Source organism: Musa acuminata, chromosome BXJ2-8 (genome assembly GCF_036884655.1).
Source record: "Musa acuminata AAA Group cultivar baxijiao chromosome BXJ2-8, Cavendish_Baxijiao_AAA, whole genome shotgun sequence".
NCBI lineage: Eukaryota > Viridiplantae > Streptophyta > Magnoliopsida > Zingiberales > Musaceae > Musa > Musa acuminata.
In genome coordinates, this window is record NC_088345.1 from 13,680,567 (window position 1) to 13,703,246 (window position 22,680).

Here is a 22,680-nt window from a genome sequence, read left to right on the forward strand (position 1 = left end):
GCCCCAATAACTTCAAACATAGAGTCAAAAAATATCTCATCCCCTATTTTCGGGGTATTGACGGTACCACCACCATTATTGGATAGTACCACCACCTGCACATTGACATTGGATGATACCACTGCTTAATCTGGGCAGTACGATCACTTGATAAAGCCTTGAAGATTGGGCTCTAGCGGTACCACCGCTTGTAGGCATTAATGGCTAATAGTACTATCGCTCAATCTGGGCGGTACCACTTGTTAGGATCAATACGGCACTGGGGGGGTTGGGTGAATTAGTACTTACGTAAAAATTACGTCAATTTAAAAACTCATTCAATGTAGAAAAACCATTTTGATAAAGCCCGTATAGTAAAATATTTAAGTTTGACTTAGAGTAAATGTAAAATGAAATAAGTAGCTAAGTAAGCAGTAAAGGAAAAGAGCACACTAGATTTATAGTAGTTTGGTCGTCATGACTTATATCCACTCTCAATTCCTCCTCCGTTGAGGCTACCAGCGTCCACTATCGGTCTTCCTTTAATGGGCGAAGACCAACTATCCTTTTACAACACTTTCTCCTTTTCACGGGTTTAGGAGATAACCCTTACAAGCCACTCTTTTACAAGTAGTCCCTCATACACCTTCCTTAGGACTAACTCTAAGCACTAGAAGGAGAGAACTCAAAGTTTTAGCAGAGTTTACTTAGTTTTTTTTCTCAAGAATTCTTGCCCCTTTCTTGTTGCCTAAGTGGCATATTTATAGGCCCCAAATGGTTTCAAAATGGAGCCAATAATTTAAATTTTTAGGTCTTCTAAGTATGGGCGATACCACCGCCTACAGCCTGACACTAGGCGGTACCACCACCTAGTCTAGCGATTTCATCACCTAACACACTATCACTAGATGATACCATTGCCTAGTCCGATAGTATCATCACCTGACAACCTTGGAGATCGAGTTTTTTGAGTTTTCCAACTCAAGCGGTTCCACCGCTTGTTTTGGCGGTGCCACCGCTTGACCCAACTTTTAGGTCATGAATGAGCCTCCTAATGAGCCTAAATCAGTCCCAATTAAGGCCCAATTGACCTCTAATTGAGTTACCATGATTACACCAAAAGCTAACTCAATTAGCCCCCTAAACTATTTCGATCTTAGATAAATAACTACAAGGCATGAATCTTTTATCTGGCATGTCATTGGTTCATCCAGTGCTTCGTTCGATCTTTCAGCGCATCGTCCTCTCCTTCGGCGTATTGCCCAATTGGCATATTGACTCCCGCAACTTTCGATCTCCTTAGCGCAATGTCTTATCCTTCGGCACGATGCTCAAATTCACGACACGAAGCATTTTGTTGACAAATCAACTGATCTACTGGCCCGATGTCCAATCTTCAGACATGTTCACTCCAGCCCAACATTTGATTCCTTATGCTTTAATCAATTTACTACTCCTTAATCGAAGCTACTCCGACGTCACTCAAAACGTAGATTAGATCACAAACTCATCAATTTATTTTATTATCAAAATCCGAGATTCAACACCACCGCCCAGACCCCCTCGAAGGTCGAGCCTCAAGCGATTCCACTGCCCAGTTTAGGTGGTGCCACTGCTTGACGTGGCTCAAAGTGGCTGAATGGGCCATCTAACCAGCCCAATTCAGCCCGGTTATAAGCCTAGTTGGCCCATAATTAAGTTAGTGGGATTTCTCCCAAAACTAACTCAAATTAAGGTCATAACTACGATAGTTAAGGCTTAAATAATTATGATACAAGTAATTTAAGTTATTCGACACATCAATTGTTCATCCAAACTCCTGATAAAACTTCCGACGTACTCCCGACGATCTTTCGGCAAGCTTTCAACGAATTCCCGATGAGCTTCCGATGTATCATCTAAACCTTTGGCATATCCCATGATTCTTTCGGCCTGATGCCTGATCTTTGACTCCAGCCTAATATTCGATTCTTCTTTAATTGTTTTGCCTTTTCACGATCGTAATTAGTCCTGCATCATTTTTTTCAATACATGGATTAGATCATTAATTTATTAATTAATTTTATCATCAAAATTCGAGATTCAACAATAAAAAGTGTCAATTGAGAACCTGAGCACCACTATGATCATTGTTGATCTATTTACTAAGTCTTTACTATATAAAAGATTCAAAGAATATGTTCTTAGAATGAGACTTGTGAGCGGGCAATAAAAGATACAATGATGTATGTTTAAATGGATGTTATTATTGACATTTCTCTTGCATAATTAAAGTTATTTGTTTCTGCTATCCTATTTATATTTATATTTATGCATATTATAGATGAATGCAATAAGTGGATTATCTTGACAAGATAAATTACATGGGTCACTATGAATTATATAAGGAAAGATTAATAATATTATGATATATAGAAGGAAGTATAAAATTGATGATATACAAGAACTATGACTCGTATTGATAGTTGAACTTAATATATTATTATTATGCTTATTGAACTTATTGACTTATTTTAAAATTCATAGTCATGTATAAAATACTTTTCAAATTTTTTTTTGGAATCCAATTAGGTAAAATTATTTTCAAACAAATTTTATTTTATTTATTTTAATTTTAAATATATTTTATATCTTATCAATTAATGGGTCAAGCAGTAAAATATTAGATTATGTAGTCATTTATGATTAGATAAGATATATAATAGAATTAATTGAATTTTTTGTCATAGAGATATCGTAAATCTAATTTAATATTATTTAATTTTAATCTTAATATAAAAAATTTTTCGCATTAGCATAATTTTATACTAACAATAACATCAAACCTCCGAGTGTCCGCTACGCTCCACCTACGTACCCTTCCTGCGTTTGATCCTTCCGCGATATAGGCAGAGTAGGCCACACCCGCTTACTTACCTACGGTTGCTTTCATCCAAACACGTGTTCTAACAAATGGCATCGGAAGAACGTAGAGAGAGACAGAGGGAAGTGTAGTAGCTTCGACCAGTCTTAATCATCGCTATCTCATGTCAAATAATATCTCGCTATAGGAATAAGCTGAAGCGGGTTTGAGTTGTTTGCGATGAAGGTCGCTAATGATACAGCTGGCAGTTGCTGCCTTCGAATTTATTTGGATTAATCAAAGGCAAATATCAGAGTGATCTGACAGGCCGGTGGTTGAGTATCTCAATCCGCCAGCATGATGATGGTGTAAATGGTTTGGGCCTTTAGATTCACGTGTGATGGGCACCCGTGCAACAGCCCAACCGGCAGTTTGGAAGCGCCCAGCTACGTACATGATCGGCCTGCCACAGAAACCCAACCTTTGGATCCATGCAACGCGATGAGATTGAAAATGTGGAGATGCCTGTGCATAAAATTGTCATAAAAAGACAGACGTCTACTGATGAAGAAACAGCAAGTGCAACAGGAACACGAGCAAACGAGACATCAGACAGACCATATACACACATCTCATCCATCAGAGAGACGTCGATGTACCTTGGAGGAGCATGCATTATTTCCAAGCATCGAACGTGCGAGGATGCTAGCCAACTCACTCCTCCGACGGCTGCTGGTTTTCTTCTTTTCCCTGTGGATATGAAATAAATGAATGAAATAACGCTGGTCAATGCAGAAGACTTCCGCCACTCGTCGTTGTGGGCTCATCCTTTTGCCGCACTCGGCACCGTCCGAGGCCCATATACCCGTCTAAAACCGAGGCGATACCGGGACAAAGCAACAATTATTTGACTCTCCTTAAGGAAGGGCCATGTGACGAGGGATCTCTCGCTTTAAGATGATCTCCTGATCTGGAGAGGCGACCAGGCGACGATGACTTTCTCTGGCTTCGGCGTGGCGAGTGAGGAGAAGAAGCAAATGCACACAACGCGAGAAAAGGGGCGGGGGGGGGAGGGAATGTGAGTTAAATTGGACATGAAAGCGTGATGCTGCTTCTTTTCTTCACATGCGAATAAGAGCGAGTCATGTTCTGTCGCTTATTTCTGTTTTATTGGGTTGAAACGTTGATCGGACGAAGAAGCAGCTGCCCCCAGTGATGGTCTGAGCTTGCAGTTCCGTCAGGAAATCAATGAACAGCCTCAGACTCGTCGTGCATGGTGCATCCGCGACGGATGCACAGACAAATAAGCAAACAAAGTCGTGGGTCTGCAAAGGCGTTAACTGAGCTCTAGGGAAAGCTTCGTATGTGTCTTTGCGTGGTAGCAGCAGAACGAAGAAGACGAGCCCACATGAAGGAGCCGGATTGATCGGTCGACAATGGCCGTCTTGTTTTGGTGGGTCAGGCCAGATTGGATGCGAAAGACCATCTATTGACGATCGATCAAGTGCGAAATGGAGAAGATTCAAATGGAACCATGAACCCATTCCGTCCAACGCAGTAGGAATATATGCACATAAAAGGTCAAGTCTCCGCTGTTGAATCGGGAGACGCCTTTCGGGACCCATCTTGCTCACCGGGTGGGGTCCAACGTCCCGAGGTAGCATGACGGAGGGGTGGGTTCGTGCGGCGACCTTTTCATGGTCAGAGAGTGGCGGATGCGTCACGTTATGAAAAGAAAGCACCGTCTTGTCCTATGGATGGGTTCGAGTCGAACCGATTTGATTAGGAGCCATACGGATCCTCGGTCATCTCCCATTGGTCAACCAACAACGGCTCCCCGATTCTAACTGATGGTGTGGGCGAAAATGGAACCGAGAGGAGTACAAACCATTTTGAATATTTCAACAAACATATTCGCAGTCCACTATAGTATTTATACTTATATATACATCTGTACATAGCGAGCGCCCTATTCGCCCTCGCTCTCTCCATCAGATCGGAGAGACCCAACGCCCAAGGCAAACATTTTCGATGGCTCCGTCCCCGCTCCCTATTGCGTCTCCTCTCCTTCCCCTCTTGATGGCTCCCGTCGCCTTTGCCGCCGTCCTAGCCTTCATCGTCCGCCCACGCTCCGTGCGCATCCCCATCAAAGGCCGCCACGTCTTCATTTCCGGCGGCTCCAGCGGCATCGGCCTCGCTCTCGCCCGTCTCGCCGCCACCGAAGGCGCCCGCGTTTCCATCCTCGCCCGTAGCGCCGTCCGCCTCCAGGAAGCCCGCGACGCAATCCGCCTGGCTACCGGCGTTGACGTCGCAATATTTAGCGCCGACGTCCGGGACGCCGACGCCGTCGCGAACGCGGTGGAGGAGGCCGGGCCCGTCGACGTGCTGGTGTGCAACCACGGGGTATTCACGCCGCAGGAGCTCGAGAAGCAGGACCTCGAGGAGGTGCGGTTCATGGTGGAGATCAATCTCATGGGTATCTTCCACCTCATCAAGGCTGCACTACCCGCCATGAAACAGAGGGCCAAGGCCACGGGACTCCCTGCCTCCATCGCCATCATGTCCTCCCAGGCCGGTCAGGTACCGCCTTGAAAGTGTTCGACCCTTGACCTTTCCTAAAGAACATGCTTTTTTAGGTGGCCCTTTTCCTATTATATACCAGTCGCTTTTTTCACCAATCCTACCGATATGCTAATTGCTCAATCTTTTGCCACCTCCATTCCTTGGCTGGCAGGGTTCAAAAATCCAAGTTTTGTTGAATTTGTTTACTAAACTACTTCATGTTTGATTAAGAAAGCATTCCTTCATCCGGCAGTCGGGTTCTTGAACATGCTCTCGAGAAGCCCGACTGTGACTTTATTCCCGACCAAAATGGACAAGTGCCTTTAGCTTATAGCCGTCGTGATCTCCGCATTATGAGACCTCATTGCTTATTACAAGTGGTGGCTTCCGTGTTGTAGGTGGGGGTATATGGTTACACCGCCTACTCTGCTAGTAAATTCGCACTTCGTGGGTTGGCAGAGGCTCTGCAGCATGAGGTCATCGCCCACAACATTCATGTGTCAATGATATTTCCTCCAGACACGGATACTCCAGGTTTTGCTGAAGGTAAGCAAACGTGCCTTGTGTCTCTTGTAATCTTTCTTTTACTCTTTGTTTCTTGGCTGTTAAAAGAGAGGTCTGTCTAACTAACGAAACCACAAAGTCTCCTTCAATGATTTCCTGGCTTTGCTAGGTTTGAATCTGAACAACAAGGCTGGCAATCCACTTAACAAATTCGAAAGAGCATTAATTAATCGGTTTTTTGGGCCATCAAGCCTTCCCTGCACGACTTACCGGTTCCCTATGTCCTTCGTTTCTGATCATTTCAAGCAAGGGGCTCGCTAGCTAGCTAGCTAGCTAGCTAGCTGGCTTCATCCCCTTTCTTGGTTGTAAAAGCAATCAATCCCTACTGTCAGCCGCTGTTCATCTCATAGAAAGCCTTTCCATCCTGGTGCAGAAGAAGAAATCATGTTTGCATTTTTCGAGGTAATCTCAGTTTCAGTTTTACCTAAGTTTGATTTATAGAGAGACGTCCATGAGCAAAATTATGTTCAGATAAAAGTAGCAGCAAAATGCACGGGAAGAACAAGTTTCCAGGTTCTGCTCGAGATTTATAAATCTTTACCTGTTTGGTTTTGCTTTTCTACTGCGTATGTATGGTTTGAGCTATTCTTGGCTTTTTAGTGATCTTATGTCTTAATGCATGCACGTGCGTCGTCCTTCTGATTTAACTCATTTTACCGTCTGTTACCATCGCGACAACATCATATAGAACATACATATTTGCTCTCAATCATTTTCCTAAAGCAAACTGTCATGATCACCAACACTTTGTTGCTGAATACAGAGCACAAGAGGAGGCCGGATCTCACCAATATCATAGCAGGATCTTCGGGTGGTATGAAGGCTGATGATGTCGCTAAAAAAGCATTGAATGGCATCAAATCCTCAATGTTTATCGTTCCCTGCAACTTTGAGGGAAGTATGCTGTCTATAGCTACGGCCGGTTTGTCCCCGCAGAGCTCATTTTTCACGGCATTAGCTGAGGTGCTTGGTGCTGGATTCATGCGCTTCATGGGATTATGTTTCCAATGGAATTGGTTCAGCCTCATAGAGAAGTGGCACTCCAAAAAGAAAAACATGTAATAATGTGGTTCCTTTTTTCGCAGGACAAATTTCATTTTCAGTCAGTATTATTCTACACAAATAAGCTGACTCCTTTCGAGTTGTGATGCCCATTAGAAAATGCTTTTAGGATTACATCTCATGTGTTAATCATGATCAAATCCACTTATGGATTACTGCTGGTAAAGCTATCATTCATGTTTGGTTTCAGGCTCTATCACCCATCTCGGTTGCTTCTTTACTTACTAGCTCGGTTCATGTGGCAATCCGCTCATGTTTTTGAGTTCGCTTGGTACTTCGTTTCCCTGATGAAGTAGAAGTTGCTGTTGGATGGGTGCCCATAACGTGTCTTATTATATTCATCCACACATGTTGGAAGCCATGATGAGGTCCAGCTGAAATATATTTCAGAAACGATGGGCTGATTCTGTAAATTTTCTGAAATGTGGCGATGGGCGTACTAGGAGCAGGAATATCTTAAATCGAACTTGTTGGGGCTGCTGCTGCATTTGGACGATTCCAAGTTCGGGCAGTGTGCGAGTTACATTGTGCGGAAACCTTGGACAATCGTGGAGTAACATCGCCTGGTGAGATATCGTGGTTGGTTGCCTTGGGGATTACTTTTCTTGGACAATCGTGGCGCCCGGAAACCGGTGTGTTCTACCGGAGATGACGTTGTCGAGGGAGACGACACGATGGTAATGCGCTTCATCGGATTGTGATTCACTTGATCTACGGCACTTGGAAGAGCAGTAGAAAGAGTCCGGCTCGGTCCAGGGAAGAAGATAAGATGAGAATAAAAGGTCACCGTTTACTCTATCACGGGTGATACGCATCTTACAAACTCGGATAAGTTCCAAGTACCCAAAATTAGTGAGGTTGCAGAAACAATATTTACTGGGCTTGGTCTTTCCATGCAACTTCTGGGGATCACCCAGCGGTTTGCAGAGACGATGAGCTTGGAACCTCCGTAATCTCTTTTTCTGATGGTGGGATGCTCAAAGGCCATCGAACAGATTGCTCGTCGGTCGCCACAGCCCAACCACCCTTAAGGAACCGGGTCAGTGATCCGGCCCAGTTATTCAGTGGTCTTCTGTTGTAAGCCTGGGCGGCCGACGACGAACCGACGCTATCAAACTCAAGAGGCCAGAGCTGTTCTTCTTACCCCCGGACGCCACCACTCTCTCCTCCTCCTCTTCCTCCTCCTCCTCTGCCTGCAATGAACGCCTCTGTCTATTCCGCCTCCTTCGCCGTTCTCAAAAGCGCCCTCGCCCTCGCCTTCCCCTCCCCTCCTCTCCGCCTCCGTCACGCCCCCTCCTCCCTTCCTGTTCGCTCCTTGCAGACGTGTTCTTCGCCCACTCTTCTCGGACCGCCTAGAAGCTCCACCCTGGCGACCGCGCAGCCGCTTCAGCAGCAGGAAGCATCGGACGAGGAGGAGTTGACGGAAACTGTGCGGCCTTCCGTGGAGCCTTTCCGTGATGTGGCCGCGGAGAGGGAGATGAGGTCCTTCCGCTCCCCTGAACTCGAGGTGAAGGAGCTGGAGGAGCTCCCCGAGCAGTGGAGGCGGTCCAAGATCGCATGGCTCTGCAAGGAACTGCCTTCCTACAAGCACTCTACTTTCGTCAGAATACTCAACGCCCAGCGCAAGTGGATCACACAGGACGATGCCACGTACGTTACCGTCCACTGCATGAGAATCCGGGAGAACGAAGCCAGCTTCCGGGTTAGTGGTAGCATCGATCTTCACCTTGCTCACGACGTGTTCGTTTGTATGCCTAAAGCAAATAAATCGCTTGCTTGGACTCTCTGTACTCTTTATTGTCCTCAAGAATCGATTCTGTAGATGGTCCTTCTTCCGTCTGAAACTGTTGATGGCTGCGTCCAGGTGTACAAATGGATGTCCCAGCAGCACTGGTTCCACTTCGATTTCTCTCTCGCGACAAAGCTGGCTGATTATTTGGGGAAGGACCGGAAATTCGCAAAATGCCGGGAGATCTTTGACGCTATAATTAATCAAGGTCGTGTGCCCAGCGAGTCCACTTTTCACATCTTGACGATAGCTTATCTGAGTGCTCCCGTCGAAGGCTGTCTTGACGAGGCATGCAGTGTTTACAATAAGATGATTCAGCTGGGTGGTTACAGGCCCCGCCTTAGCTTGCATAATTCTCTCTTCCGAGCCCTTGTGAGCCGGCCCGATGGCCGGGGAAAGTACTATCTCAAACAGGCTGAGTTCATCTTCCACAATATAGTGACTTCTGAATTCGAGGTGCATCAGGATGTCTATGCGGGATTGATCTGGCTCCATAGCTATCAAGACATTATCGACTGGGAAAGAATTGCAGATCTAAGGCAGGAGATGAAGAATGCCGGATTCGAGGAGAGCACTGATGTGCTCATTTCCATCATGAGAGCTTGTTCCAAGGCAGGCAATGTAGAGGAAACTGAAAAGACATGGCTCATGCTTCTTGAGAGTGATTGTAGAATCCCTCCTAAAGCCTTTGTTTATCGCATGGAGGTTTATGCAAAGGTCGGGGAACCGATGAAATCGTTGGAGATATTTGAAGGGATGAAGAGGCAAAATGAACCTGTCAGTTCTGCTGCATATCTTAAGATCATTGAGGTCATGTCAAAAGCCGAGGAGACTGAAATAACAGAAACAATTTTTGATGAGTACATTGGAAGCGGAATGAAACCTGTTATGCCTGCTTTCCTCAGTTTGATGTCTATGTACTTTAATTTGCACTTGCACGACAAGTTGGAAATAGCCTTCTCACGGTGTGCCACTGGATGCTGTCCCAATCGGAGCATCTATAACCTTTACCTGGAATCCTTGGTAAGGGTTGGTTACCTTGAGAAGGCAGAGGACATATTTAATGAAATGCACACAAATGGGATGATCGGTACTAATGCTCGGTCATGTAATGCCATTTTAGACAGCTATCTTGCTTCAGGAGAGTGTGCTAAAGCTGAAAAGGTCTACGACATAATGCGCCAGAAGAAATATGAAATAGAACCCCGCTCTGTGGAAAGGCTCCAAGAAGTTCTAAGCTTGAACAGGAAGATAGTTAAGAGAAAAGTAAGCATGAAGCTTGATGAAGAACAGCGTGAGATTTTAGTTGGCTTGCTGCTAGGAGGTGTGAGAATGGAATCAGATGAGGAGCGGAGGAACCACATAATCCTTTTTGAATTCAGTGAGAACTCCAACATTCACTCGGTTCTGAGAGTGCACATTCATGAACGGTTTTATGAGTGGTTAACATTATCAAGTAGGTCTAACGATGATGATAATGAGATGCCGTACCGATTTTCCACCATTGCACATTCCTATTTTGGTTTCTTTGCCGATCAGTTCTGGTTGAAAGGACGACTGATGATTCCAAAGCTTGTTCATAGATGGCTGTCAGCACGTGTTCTGGCATATTGGTACATGTATGGAGGCTTGAGATCATCCTCAGGTGATATATTGCTCAGGCTGAAAGGTGGCTGCCGTGAAGACACTGAAAGGATCATCAGGGCATTTCAGGCAAAGTCCTTGGGATGCAGAGTCAAGAGGAAAGGAAGAGTGTTTTGGATGGGTTTTCAAGGAACCAATGCTGATATGTTCTGGGAGCTTGTAGAACCATATATTTTGGAGAGTGTTAAAAGCCTTCTGGTACCAGATGGTTGTCTCTCGGTAAACGGTAAGGAAGAAAGTCAACCTGATGACTTTGATAACAAATCCGAGACCGATGAGCGGAGTCCCCATTGAGAAATCAATGAGATATCCAGAGATCAAATATGAAAGACTGGTAGAAATAAATGCCCAACACACTAAATGTAGATTTTGTAAAATATCCTTTCACTCTATTTAGGTTTGCAGCAAGGCCCATTACTCTATTTGAATACGAAAAGATGATAAAGCTGAATAGGAAAAGGCAAAAGCAAACCAGTTTAAGTTGATGTAAGAGTCCTCTTTGCCCGTTTGTGTGGATTCATTTACTCTTTCAAATGAAATTCTCTTTTCCCAAAATGATGTTTGCTTGTTGCCTTTAGCCGATCGTTTTTGCCGCAAAAGTTTCATACTGAATGTTTCCTGCTTTTACTACCATTTGCTGGCTGGCTGGTTTGTACCGCAAAGCTCGTTTTATCTTTTATTCTCTTTGGTTGGCATATCATTTTGGTGAGATTGATAGCTTACGATCATACATGCACTGATCATAAACCGTAAATATTCCAATATATGCATACATGTCTTTTGAAAAAAAATTCACTTGTATGTTGGTTCAATACATACATACATATATGAAAAAAAATTCAAACTGTAAAGTGGATGAGATGGTTGGAAATAAAAATTAATAAAGAAAAAACCTTGAATTGAGGCCGACAAAGAATTTGACTGGAGTTGAAAATACATATATATACATTTTTTTCCTTATTCCTTCATCCATTATACATAGCAACTGTGGTCGGCTGATTGTTTTTCTCACTCTCTTCATCCGTTATAACCCCAAGTGCCTTTTTCTTCTTGTGAGTCTGTTTGTTTACGGTGCGAGCGTGTGGCATATTCGTGGGCGACGGCGACGGAGGACAACAATTCCGATGAGAAGTTTTAGGGGGTGAATATCGATCGCTCCGCTGCATTCGCCCATTCGCTGACAACAAATAAAAGAAAATAGTCTTTTATTTCGCAAATGTCTTTGTGTCCCCTTAAATGAGATAAATGTTTGTTAGAGTTTCACGAGCTTCATCCTGCAACATTTAAAGTTTTTAAATTTTGCCCATTGATTCTTTTTTTTTTTTATGACGTTTTTAGAAAATGAAGCAGATAAGTTATCTTCGGAAGAATTAATCACTAGTGATTGTTGTATTTTTGAAGTGTTTTTTAAAGAGACTTTAGAAGTATGTAGAGCTTCTCTACTTGATTACTAGGAGAAATAGAGTATTTGATTTCATTCGTTCTCTCAATGGTTGAAGAGAGGAAGATTACTCGTCTTCGTTCACCTGCCTGAGATACACTCCTTATATCAAGTTGGCTACTTTATTTCACCCCCTCTCTACCTCACATTTCTATAAAAAAAAGTGTTATCTTTTGAGCAAATCTTTTAAAGATTTGGTTGTCCTTCTTATCGTTATACCCCTCCCAAGTCAACTACTATCACATCAATCCAAAGTTCATTATTTTTCACTAACTCAATAAGGAGCCTTCCAAAAAATGATCTTATGAAGCTATCTAATAATCGCCCTTCAACCATGAAGTTTGTCATTGCATTTTTTATTGCCTTGGCCCCCCATTCTTAACCAAAGTCCTACTCATGTGGTACTATAGAGCTTTTTCATGCCAATAAATCTATTACCTATTATGTTATATTCATATTCCTTTATTTTCCCTTCATGATCGACAAACCTGCCATTAAGACATCATAACATTTCCTTCTAAATCCACCTAAGCCTCTCTTGCCACATTATTGCCTCATCGCCCATTTTGACTAATTGCTTCGATATCTCTATGCTCTTTGAGAAATTCATTTTAGTTGATGAAAGAAAATAGACTAAAACGACGAAAGAAAATAGACTAAAACGACTTTCGTGGCCTCCACTATTATATTATAGGGTTTATGTTAATTCTATTCTCTATCTACATCATTTGTAGCGATATTTGCTCATGTTACATTGTCCACTAACTTTGAGGCTCTATTAAGCAAAATATGAGCTATTGAGAAATCCACCATCTAGTAACTCTAATCATACCTCTATATGATCGTCTCTTGTGGGACTTACTAGTATGTACTTAGAAGAGCCACCTTTATAGTACCAAACCTCATCGACTAAAATTTGCAACTTTCATCCAATGAATATCAGGTCGCCTCTTCGATATTATGGAATGCACTCATTGCCCTTCTTCTCGTAATGTTACTCTCAACTCCAACCATCCTTTAAGATGATCAAGCCCATCATGAGACTTATTGATATATTGTCTTGAATTGTTCCACTATGATTTACTATATTTGCATCGTCTCTTGATGACATCTTCATAATCCAGTGGAAATTTGAACTAGAACCTTCCTTATATGGCCTTTGCCAACATAATACAGTACCTATATTATTTTGATTATATTTGCTCTAATCAACTTCCATCCATCCAATTTGTCCTCACAATATCATGTCACCCACAAATGAAGTTTATCTCTCTATTGCCTAACAACTTTAAAGTTTTCTTAACTTTACTGAAGTTATGGTGCCCCAACGGGACCCTAGAAATGTGCACAAGTATAATCTTTATTGCATGTTACTTCTCATTGAATCCTCTTGTAATAATTAGAATATCAATAGTTTGATATATTCTTCAAAAGTTTTTGTCCTTATGGCCTCTTGCCTTATACAAATGCCTTCCAACTCTAACTTTATTACAATTTTATTACAATGAGTTAAGTCGGATCTCCCCATCTTAGTTCCTATGTTAATTACATCATTGAGATAATATGCACATGCCTTGAAGGTCTCTTTTAAGGTATGACATATGCTGACTCATTCTTCTTCAGAACGAGAAAACTAAGAAACAATATGATTTGCTCGTCTCTATAAATATTCATGTCCTCTATCATTATCAAAAAAAAAAAAAAAGCCACGAGTGCTTTCGATCTATGTTCCATCTTTTTATGTAAACTCTGTAGAGATCGAACTCTTCACTAAGTCCAACACGAATTGCTCCACTCCTTAATTTTTATTAAGATAATAATTAATTCTATAAGTCATTCCTCCATCGAACCTAATATACACCTTTGTTAGTTTGTTGTGCTTAGGTCTTTAACATTATTTTCGGTCACTCTCCCACATAGTCTCATAAAACATTCACCCAAACATCCATTTAGTTTTACGAAGTATCCACCAAAAGCATCATAATGTGCTATACGATGACCCCTTATTGCTTATCGACTACGATATATAAGAAATCACTGAAACCAACTTGTGTTTCTAAATCATTATAATAGAAACACAAATAAAAAATGATGCGGAAACAAAATAGCGTACCTCCCGCCATTGTTGTCAAAAATGTCTGTAGAGGTTTCTTATTGAACTTTGGCACTTCTCAACTCAGAACTCTCGCTTTAGATGGTGTAGGAAAGCCTTTTTGCTTCAAAGAGATGATTGAGCCTAGGGACCAAAATCCTCATATATATATATATATAGATGTTCTCCCATCAAGAACATTTATCATCACCAATTCATAATGTTCAAGAATTAATTCAAATTTATAACGTTTGGACCATAATGAAGAACTTTAATGATATTAAATATTTAATTTAATAATAACGGTTTAATGTATAATGAATAAAAAACTGAAATCATTTAAATCATAATAAATGAAGAAATTCATGAAAATAAATTATGAATCTTAATGAGAACAGTTATATTATTATTAAATTAGATATTTAATAATAACGGTTACATTCTCTCACTTGGTCCATACGTTTATCTTAATAATTTGAATTAATCTTTCTCAAACAACTTTCTTAAGAAATAAATACATGAATCATAATGATAAGTCCTCTAAGAGTGAGTATTATCATCCATGTATCACGATGTATTTAGTCCAGTAACAATATATTTTCTCAAAATAATATGCACATGAATGAGAAAATTTCACAATATATAAGAGTTTTAATATCATTACAAAGTGGAACCAAGTCCCATTTTCTCTACATGATCCTTGAATTTCAGAGGTGGCATGCCTTTAGTCAAAGGATCAACAATCATCAATTCAGTACTAATATGCTCAATGACCACTTTCTTTTCCTTTACACGTTCTCTTATGGCTAAATACTTAATGTTGATGTGTTTACTTCAACTTCCACTTTTATTTTTTTTAGTCATAAAGACAACAGCTGAATTGTCACAAAAAATTCTTAATGGCCTAGAAATAGAATTCATTATTTTAAGCCCATAAATGAAACTTTTAATCCATACACCATGTAAAGTAGCCTGAAAACAGAAGACAAACTCAATTTCCATGGTAGAAGTAGCAGTCAAGGTCTGCTTAGCGCTTCTCCAAGAAATAGCTCCATCGGCCATCATAAAAATATATCATGATGTTGATTTACGAGAATCAACACAACCGGCGAAGTCTGAATCTGAGTAACCAATCACATCCAGATTGTTTGTATGTCTATATATAAGCATTTAATTTTTGGTTCCTTGTAGATACCTCATCACTTTCTTTGCAGCTCTCCAGTGGTCCATACCTGGATTACTCTGATATCGACCTAGCATCCCCACAATAAATGCAATATCAGGTCTAGTACAAACCTGAGCATACATAAGGCTTCCTACGATAGAAGCATATGGGATGTTTTTCATTGATTCCTTTTCAAAGTTGTTCTTTGGGCATTGGTTCACAATGGGAGCAACATTTGGTGAACAATCCTTTATCTGAAATCTTTCTAAAAGTTTATCGATGTAGGTTTCTTGTGATAGACCTAAAATGCCTCGATGTCTATCTCTATGGATCTTAATGCCAATGACATAAGATGCTTCACTCATATCTTTTATGTCAAAATTTTTAGAAAGGAATTGTTTCACCTCATGCAGCAAACCCTTATCGTTGGTTGCAAGCAAAATATCATCTACATATAAAACAAGGAAACATATTTTACTCCCACTAACCTTCTGGTATATGCATTGATCCATGGGATTTTCAACAAATCCGAATAAAGAAATTACTTCATGAAATTTAAAATACCATTGGCGGGAGGCTTGTTTTAAGCCATATATAGACTTCCTAAGCTTGCAAATCAAGTGTTCACCAACACTAGTGGAGAAACCTTCAGGTTGTTTCATATAAGCCTCTTCCTCTATATCTTTATTAAAAAATATCGTTTTCACATCCATTTATTGTAACTCAAGGTCAAAATGAGCAACTAATGCCAAAATAATACATAGAGAATCTTTCTTAGATACAGGAGAAAACGTCTCCGTATAATCGATTCCCTCTTTTTGAATAAATCCCTTTGCAACAAGTCTTGCCTTGTACCTCTCAATGTTGCCTAATGAATCTTTCTTAGTTTTAAAGACCCATTTGCAACCAATAGCCTTTGCTTCATTAGGCAACTCTATAAGATCCCAGACTCCATTGTTCATCATGGAATTCATCTCTTCTTTCATGGCATTATGCCATAAATTTGATTCTTTGCAACTCATGGCTTGTGAAAATATTTCAGGATCATTTTTTACTCCAATATTATAATCAGATTCTTGTAGATATACAATATAATCACTAGGAATTGCTGATCTTTTATTTCTAGTAGATCTTCTTAATGTTGTACTAATGGTTCCTTGAGGAACTTGTGGTTCAACTAGTTGTTCAGGAGCTTATTGTAATTCCTGAACTGCTTGATCTATTAGAATACTATCAACAACTTGTGGAATTTCAATGATTGGTTGTTCAGCACTAGTTTGTATTTGAGGAGTGCTATGAACTATAACCAATCTATCATTTGATGTGGAAGGTTGAGATTATATGTGATCATGTGCAGAAACTATGTTCTTGAAATTATCGCTCCCACTAATCACATCATCCTCAAGAAATTTAGCGTTTCTTGATTCCACAATCCTAGTTGTGTGAAATGGGCAATAGAATCTGTAACCTTTGGACTTTTCGGCATATCCAATAAAATACTCACTAATAGTCCTTGGGTCTAGTTTCTTCTCTTGTAGATTATATATTCTGACTTCAGACGGACATCCCTAAATTCACATATGTCGCAAACTCGGTTTCCAACTTTTCCATAATTCAAATGGTATCTTTTGGATAGCTTTGGTTAGAACTCGGTTTAATATATACATAGCCGTCTTTAGTACTTCATTCCATAAGAACTTAGGAAGATTGGAGTTGCTAAGCATACTTCACACCATATCTAATAATGTTCAGTTTCTTCTTTCTGCAATATCATTCTAGTTTGGAGAACCAGGCATAGTGTATTGGGCAACAATCCCATGTTCTTGAAGAAACTTAGCAAAAGGACTAGGTGCTTGTCCATTTTCAATATATCTACCATAATATTCTCCACCCCTATATGATCTCACAATTTTAATTTGCTTACCACATTGGTTCTTAACTTCAGCCTTAAAGATTTTGAAGACATCCAATGCTTCATTTTTGTTATGAATCAAATATATATATATATATATATATATATATATATATATATATATATATATATATATATATATATATATATCGTGAGTAATCATCTATAAAGGAGATGAAGTATTTCTGACCATATATGTCCATGTTTGGACAACATATATCGGTATGAATTATCTCTAATAAGTCTGAACTCCTATTAGCACCCTTTTGGACTTATTAGTTTGCTTTCCCTTAATACAGTCCACACAAGTCTTAAAATTAGTAAAATCAAGAGTACTAAGTACCTCATCTTTAACTAATCTTTTAATTCTCTCTATGGAAATATGTCCTAATCTCCGATGCCATAATATAGAGGAGTCCTCATTAATATTATACCTCTTAATGCTAACGTGAACATGCATTGAACTTTGAGTATTATCATTTTGTAATAAAATACGGTAAAGACCATCAGACAAAATACCATTCCCAACACAATCATATTTATGTAATAAACGAAATAATATATCTTTAAAATTAAAGAAATACCCAAATGATACGAGTCTAGAAACAGAAATTAAGTTTTGTGAGAAACTTGGTACATAAAAGGTTCTTTCCAATTTTAAAACAAAACTACTACTTAAAGTTAAAATGCATGTTCCAATTGCCTCCACATATGAGCCTATCTTATTTCCTGATAAGATGTTTTTCTCACTTCCCACTGGCTTTCTTAGGTTTTGCATACCCTACAAAGAGTTTGCAATATGGATTGTCGATCCAAAGTCAATCCACTATGTGTTAATATTAACATTGACTATATTAGATTCATAACATACATATGAGGTTGGTTTACCTTTCTTTTCAAGCCACTGTTGGAATTTCGTGCATTCCTTCTTCATGTGTCTCTTTCTTTTACAAAAGAAACACCTTGCTTCTTTTTTATATCAGCTTGGGGTGGTATTTTACATTTTCCCTGCTGATGAGCTTTTTGATTGGCTTGATGTTTGTCAGTTTTGTTCTTCCCACGAGTGGTTACTATCAATGCACTCTCACCCAATTCCATCACTAGCCTCTCTTCTTCTTGAACACACATGGTCATTAATTCATTGATTGACCATATGTCCTTATGTGTATTGTATAAAATTTTAAAAGGGCCATATTGAGGTGGAAGGGTGTCCAGAATATAGTGCACTAGGAAGGATTCTAACATATTAACCTCAAGTTTCTTAAGTTGAGCCACAATATCTTGCATTTGCATTATGTGCTCACGCACACCCTTTATGTTGGTGAGTCTAAGGGATGAGAATTTCATTATTATGGTACTTGCTAGTGCCTTATCCGAAGTAACGAATTGTTCATCAATAGCATTTAGCAAGTCTTAGACATTTTCATGCTGATCAACAGAACCACGTATGCCAGCAGTCATCTTAGTTTTGATAAACATCACGCTGAGCCGATTGGATCGCTCCCATCATTCATATAACGTGATCTCAGTTGGAGTGCTGGTATTAGTGACTATAGGTGGATCGTCTTTCCTAATAGCATAATCAATATCCATCCACCATAAATGGAGGAGAACCCTCTCCTTCCATATCTTATAGTTATCACCATTAAGTTCGGGAATATCACATCGAATATCAGAGAAATTAACAGTTTGAGAAACTGCATAAAATCAAACATACTTATGTCAAAATTTGAAGCTTAATAGTTTAAATTACATATTTTACCAACGTGAAACATGCCAAAAAAATATGAATCTCATGATATAAAAATTACCCGTGGGCTAAATTCTTAATTCAAATAGATTCATATGGTTTTTATGATAAAACTATCAAATTATATTCCAATTCATAATCCCTGTGGATAAATTATGAAAATAATTTGATATTTTATCCTGATTAATTATATTAAATATAATAAAAGATCTTGTGGGATGACAATTATTATATGAAATATAATCAGTCATAATATGATATCTAATTAATTATGTGATCTTTATTTTAATTTTATATATAATTTTAATTAATTAAGGATGTTGTGGCTAATTCTTAATTAATTAAGATTATATGGATCGCTAGACATTTTAAACATATAAAATTAACTCATAAGTAAGATTGGATATAATCAAATATGCATACATAATATGAGTATTTTATTATCTAAAATTATTGAAAATGTCATATCCTCATAATTTTCAATATGAAATATATCAAGAAGTTTCAAAAAGAAACCAAAATCAAATCATTTTCATGGTATAAAAATGATAACTCTTTCGTATCAAGACAGAGGTCAAAAGGCTATGATACCAAATGTAAGAAATCACTAAAACTAACTTGTGTATCTAAATCATTATAATATAAACACAATAAAAACTAATGCGGAAACAAAATAGCGTACCTCCAGCCATTATTATCAAAAAATTTTACAGAGATTTCTTCTTGAACTTTGGCACTTCTCGACTCAGAACTCTCGCTTTAGATGGTGTAGAAAAGCCTTTTTGTTTCAAAAAGATGATTGAGCCCAAGGACCAAAATCCTCATATATATATATATATATATGTTCTCCCATCAAGAACATTTATCATCACCAATTCATAACGTTCAAGAATTAATTCAAATTTGTAACGTTTGAACCAAAGAACTTTAATGATATTAAATATTTAATTTAATAATAATGATTTCATGTATAAAAAATAAAAAATAAAAATCATTTAAATCATAATAAATAAAAAAATTCATGATAATAAATTATGAATTTTAATGAGAACAATTATATTATTATTAAATTAGATATTTAATAATAACGGCTAGACGACATTCTTCAAACTTTCCAATGCTTTATCTTTGCTTCCCTTCTCTGTCTTGGAAGACCATAAGAGTTAAGTGTGCCTCCACTTGAGGTATTTCTTAGAATATGCAACTTGTTGCAAAAAGAAAAAAAGCATCCAGATAGTTTTAGACTTAACATTTGGAAACTTGTCCCCTTATAGTAACCATTCTCTTAATGTATTTTTCTTTGAAAATCTTAAAGACCATGTCACTCGAATCTGCATAGCTTGCAGAGAACAACCGTGTGTTGTTTTGCCTTTGTGAATTCATTTACTATATTGCAACAGTTCATCAATGCAGTCCTCTGTTATGCCAATAATGCTCAGCAAAATATTGTTGTATGATTTTGGATCTCATGAATGTATCCTTTTCTCCGTGATCCTAAGTTTTAATCATCTTGGGATGATCACGTAGCCCTTAGCTCACATCCGATGTTAAGTTGTCAATTCTCCTCACCCCGGTAAGTTCTTTCATGAATTATTTCGATCACCAAATAATTCTTCGCTGACTAGTACGTAACCATACACTCTTTCTTGCAATGAATGTCATTAAGCTAAGTTGACAACATCAAACTAACCATCACGTGATTAGTTGGTTTTGTGGTCCCTCACCTAAGCCCCTCTTGTCACATTATTGTCTCGTCGCCCATTTTGACTAATTGCTTTAATATCTCTATGCTCTTTGAGTAATTCATTTTAGTTAATGAAAAAAAATAGACTAAAACAACTTTCATAGCCTCCACTATTATATTATAGGGTTTATGTTGATTCTATTCTCTATCTGCATCATTTGTAGCGATATTTGCTCGTGTTACCTTGTCTACTAACTTTGAGGCTCTATTAAGTAAAATATGAGCTATTGAGAAATCCACCATCTAGTAACTCTAATCATACCTCTATATGATCGTCTTTTGTGAGACTTACTAGTAAGTACTTAGAAGAGTCACCTTTATAGTAGTACCATACCTCATCGATTAATATTGGCAACTTTCATCCGATGAATATCAGGTCGCCTCTTCGATATTATGGAATGCACTCATTGCCCTTCTTCTCGTAATGTTCCTCCCAACTCCAACCATCCTTTAAGATGATCAAGCCCATCATGAGAGCATTGCATTGTCTTGAACTATTTCACTATGATTTACTATCTTTGCATCACCTCTCGGTGACATCTTCATAATCCGGTATTAGAAATTTAAACTAAAACCTTCCTTATTTGGCCTTTGCCAACATATTACTGTGCCTATATTATTTTGATTATATTTGCTCTTTTGGTAATCAACTTTCATCCATCCAATTTGACCTCACAATATCATGCTACTCATAAATAAAGTTTATCTCTCGGCAAATCTATTGCCTAACAACTTTAAAGTTTTCTTAACTTTGCTGAAGCTATGGTGCCCCAACAGGACCTTAGAAATGTGCACAAGTATAATCTTTATTGTATGTTACTTCTCGTTGAATCCTCTTGTAATAATTAGAATATCAATAGTTTGATATATTCTTCAAAAGTTTTTGTCCTTATGGCCTCTTGCCTTATGCGAACACCTTCCAACTCTAACTTTATTACAATGAGTTAAGTCGGATCTCCCCATATTAGTTCCTATGTTAATTACATCATTGAGATAATATGGACATGCCTTAAGGTCTCTTTTGAGGCATGACATATGTTGACTCATTCTTATTCATAATGAGAAAACTAAGAAACAATATGATTTGCTCTTGTCTCTATAAATATTCATGTCCTCTATCATTATAAAAAAAAAAAAAGAATGCCACGAGGTTAGAGATCGAACCCTTCACTAAGTCCAACACGAATTGCTCCACTCCTTAATTTTTATTGAGATAATAATTAAGTCCATAAGTCATTCCTCCATCGAACCTAATATACACCTTTGTTGGTTTGTTGTGCTTAGGTCTTTGACATTATGTTCGGTCACTCTACCACATAGTCTCGTGAAACAATCACCCAAACATTTATTTAGTTTTACAAAGTATCCACCAAAAGCATCACAATGTGCTATACGATGACTCCTTATTGTTTATGGACTACGACATTCTTCAAACTTTCCCATGCTTTATCTTTGCTTCCCTTCTCTTTGTCTTGGAAGACACCAACAAGAGTTAAGTGTGCCTCCACTTGAGGTATTTCTTAGAATATGCAACTTGTTGCAAAAAAAAAAGCATCCATATAGGTTTAGACGTATCATTTGGAAACTTGTCCCCTTCTAGTAACCATTCTCTTAATATATTTTTCTTTGAAAATCTTAAAGACCATGTCACTCTAATCTGCATAGCTTGCAGAGAACAACTGTGTGTTGTTTTGCCTTTGTGAATGCATTTACTATATTGCAACGGTTCATCAATGCAGTCCTCTGTTATGCCAATAATGCTCAGCAAAATATTGTTGTATGATTTTGGATCTCGTATCCTTTTCTCCATGATCTTAAGTTTTAATCATCTTGGGATGATCACGTAGCCCTTAACTCACATCCGATGTTAAGTTGTCAATTCTCTTCACCCTTCTAAGTTCTTGCATGAATTATTTAGATCACCAAATAATTCTTCACTGACTAGTACAGTCGCATCCTTAAGCTAAGTTGACAACATCACACTATAATGACATCAAATCATAGTTCAAACTCAATCATTCCAACTGCCGTAGTATGTAACCAACCATCACGTGTTTAATTGATTTTGTCTTTGGAGGGGTGTCATGTCTAGCTTGTATGACACCCCCGCGACAACCACTTGCAAACGGTCAAC

General features: G+C 38.8%; 2 protein-coding genes across 2 annotated transcripts; both read left to right on the forward strand.

Moving 5' to 3' along the window:
• Positions 1–4,769: 4,769 nt before the first annotated feature.
• On the forward strand, positions 4,770–7,198 carry LOC135619280 (3-dehydrosphinganine reductase TSC10A-like). The gene is made up of 3 exons (XM_065121156.1): positions 4,770–5,401; positions 5,782–5,929; positions 6,711–7,198. Exons 1-3 carry the CDS (start codon positions 4,853–4,855, stop codon positions 7,007–7,009), a joined length of 996 nt encoding a protein of 331 aa, XP_064977228.1. The 5' UTR covers positions 4,770–4,852; the 3' UTR covers positions 7,010–7,198.
• Positions 7,199–7,876: 678 nt separating this feature from the next.
• On the forward strand, positions 7,877–10,997 carry LOC103974514 (pentatricopeptide repeat-containing protein OTP51, chloroplastic). The gene is made up of 2 exons (XM_009389365.3): positions 7,877–8,711; positions 8,874–10,997. The coding sequence occupies exons 1-2, from the start codon at positions 8,208–8,210 to the stop codon at positions 10,734–10,736; spliced, it is 2,367 nt and encodes a 788-aa protein (XP_009387640.2). The 5' UTR covers positions 7,877–8,207; the 3' UTR covers positions 10,737–10,997.
• The last annotated feature ends 11,683 nt before the right edge of the window (positions 10,998–22,680 follow it).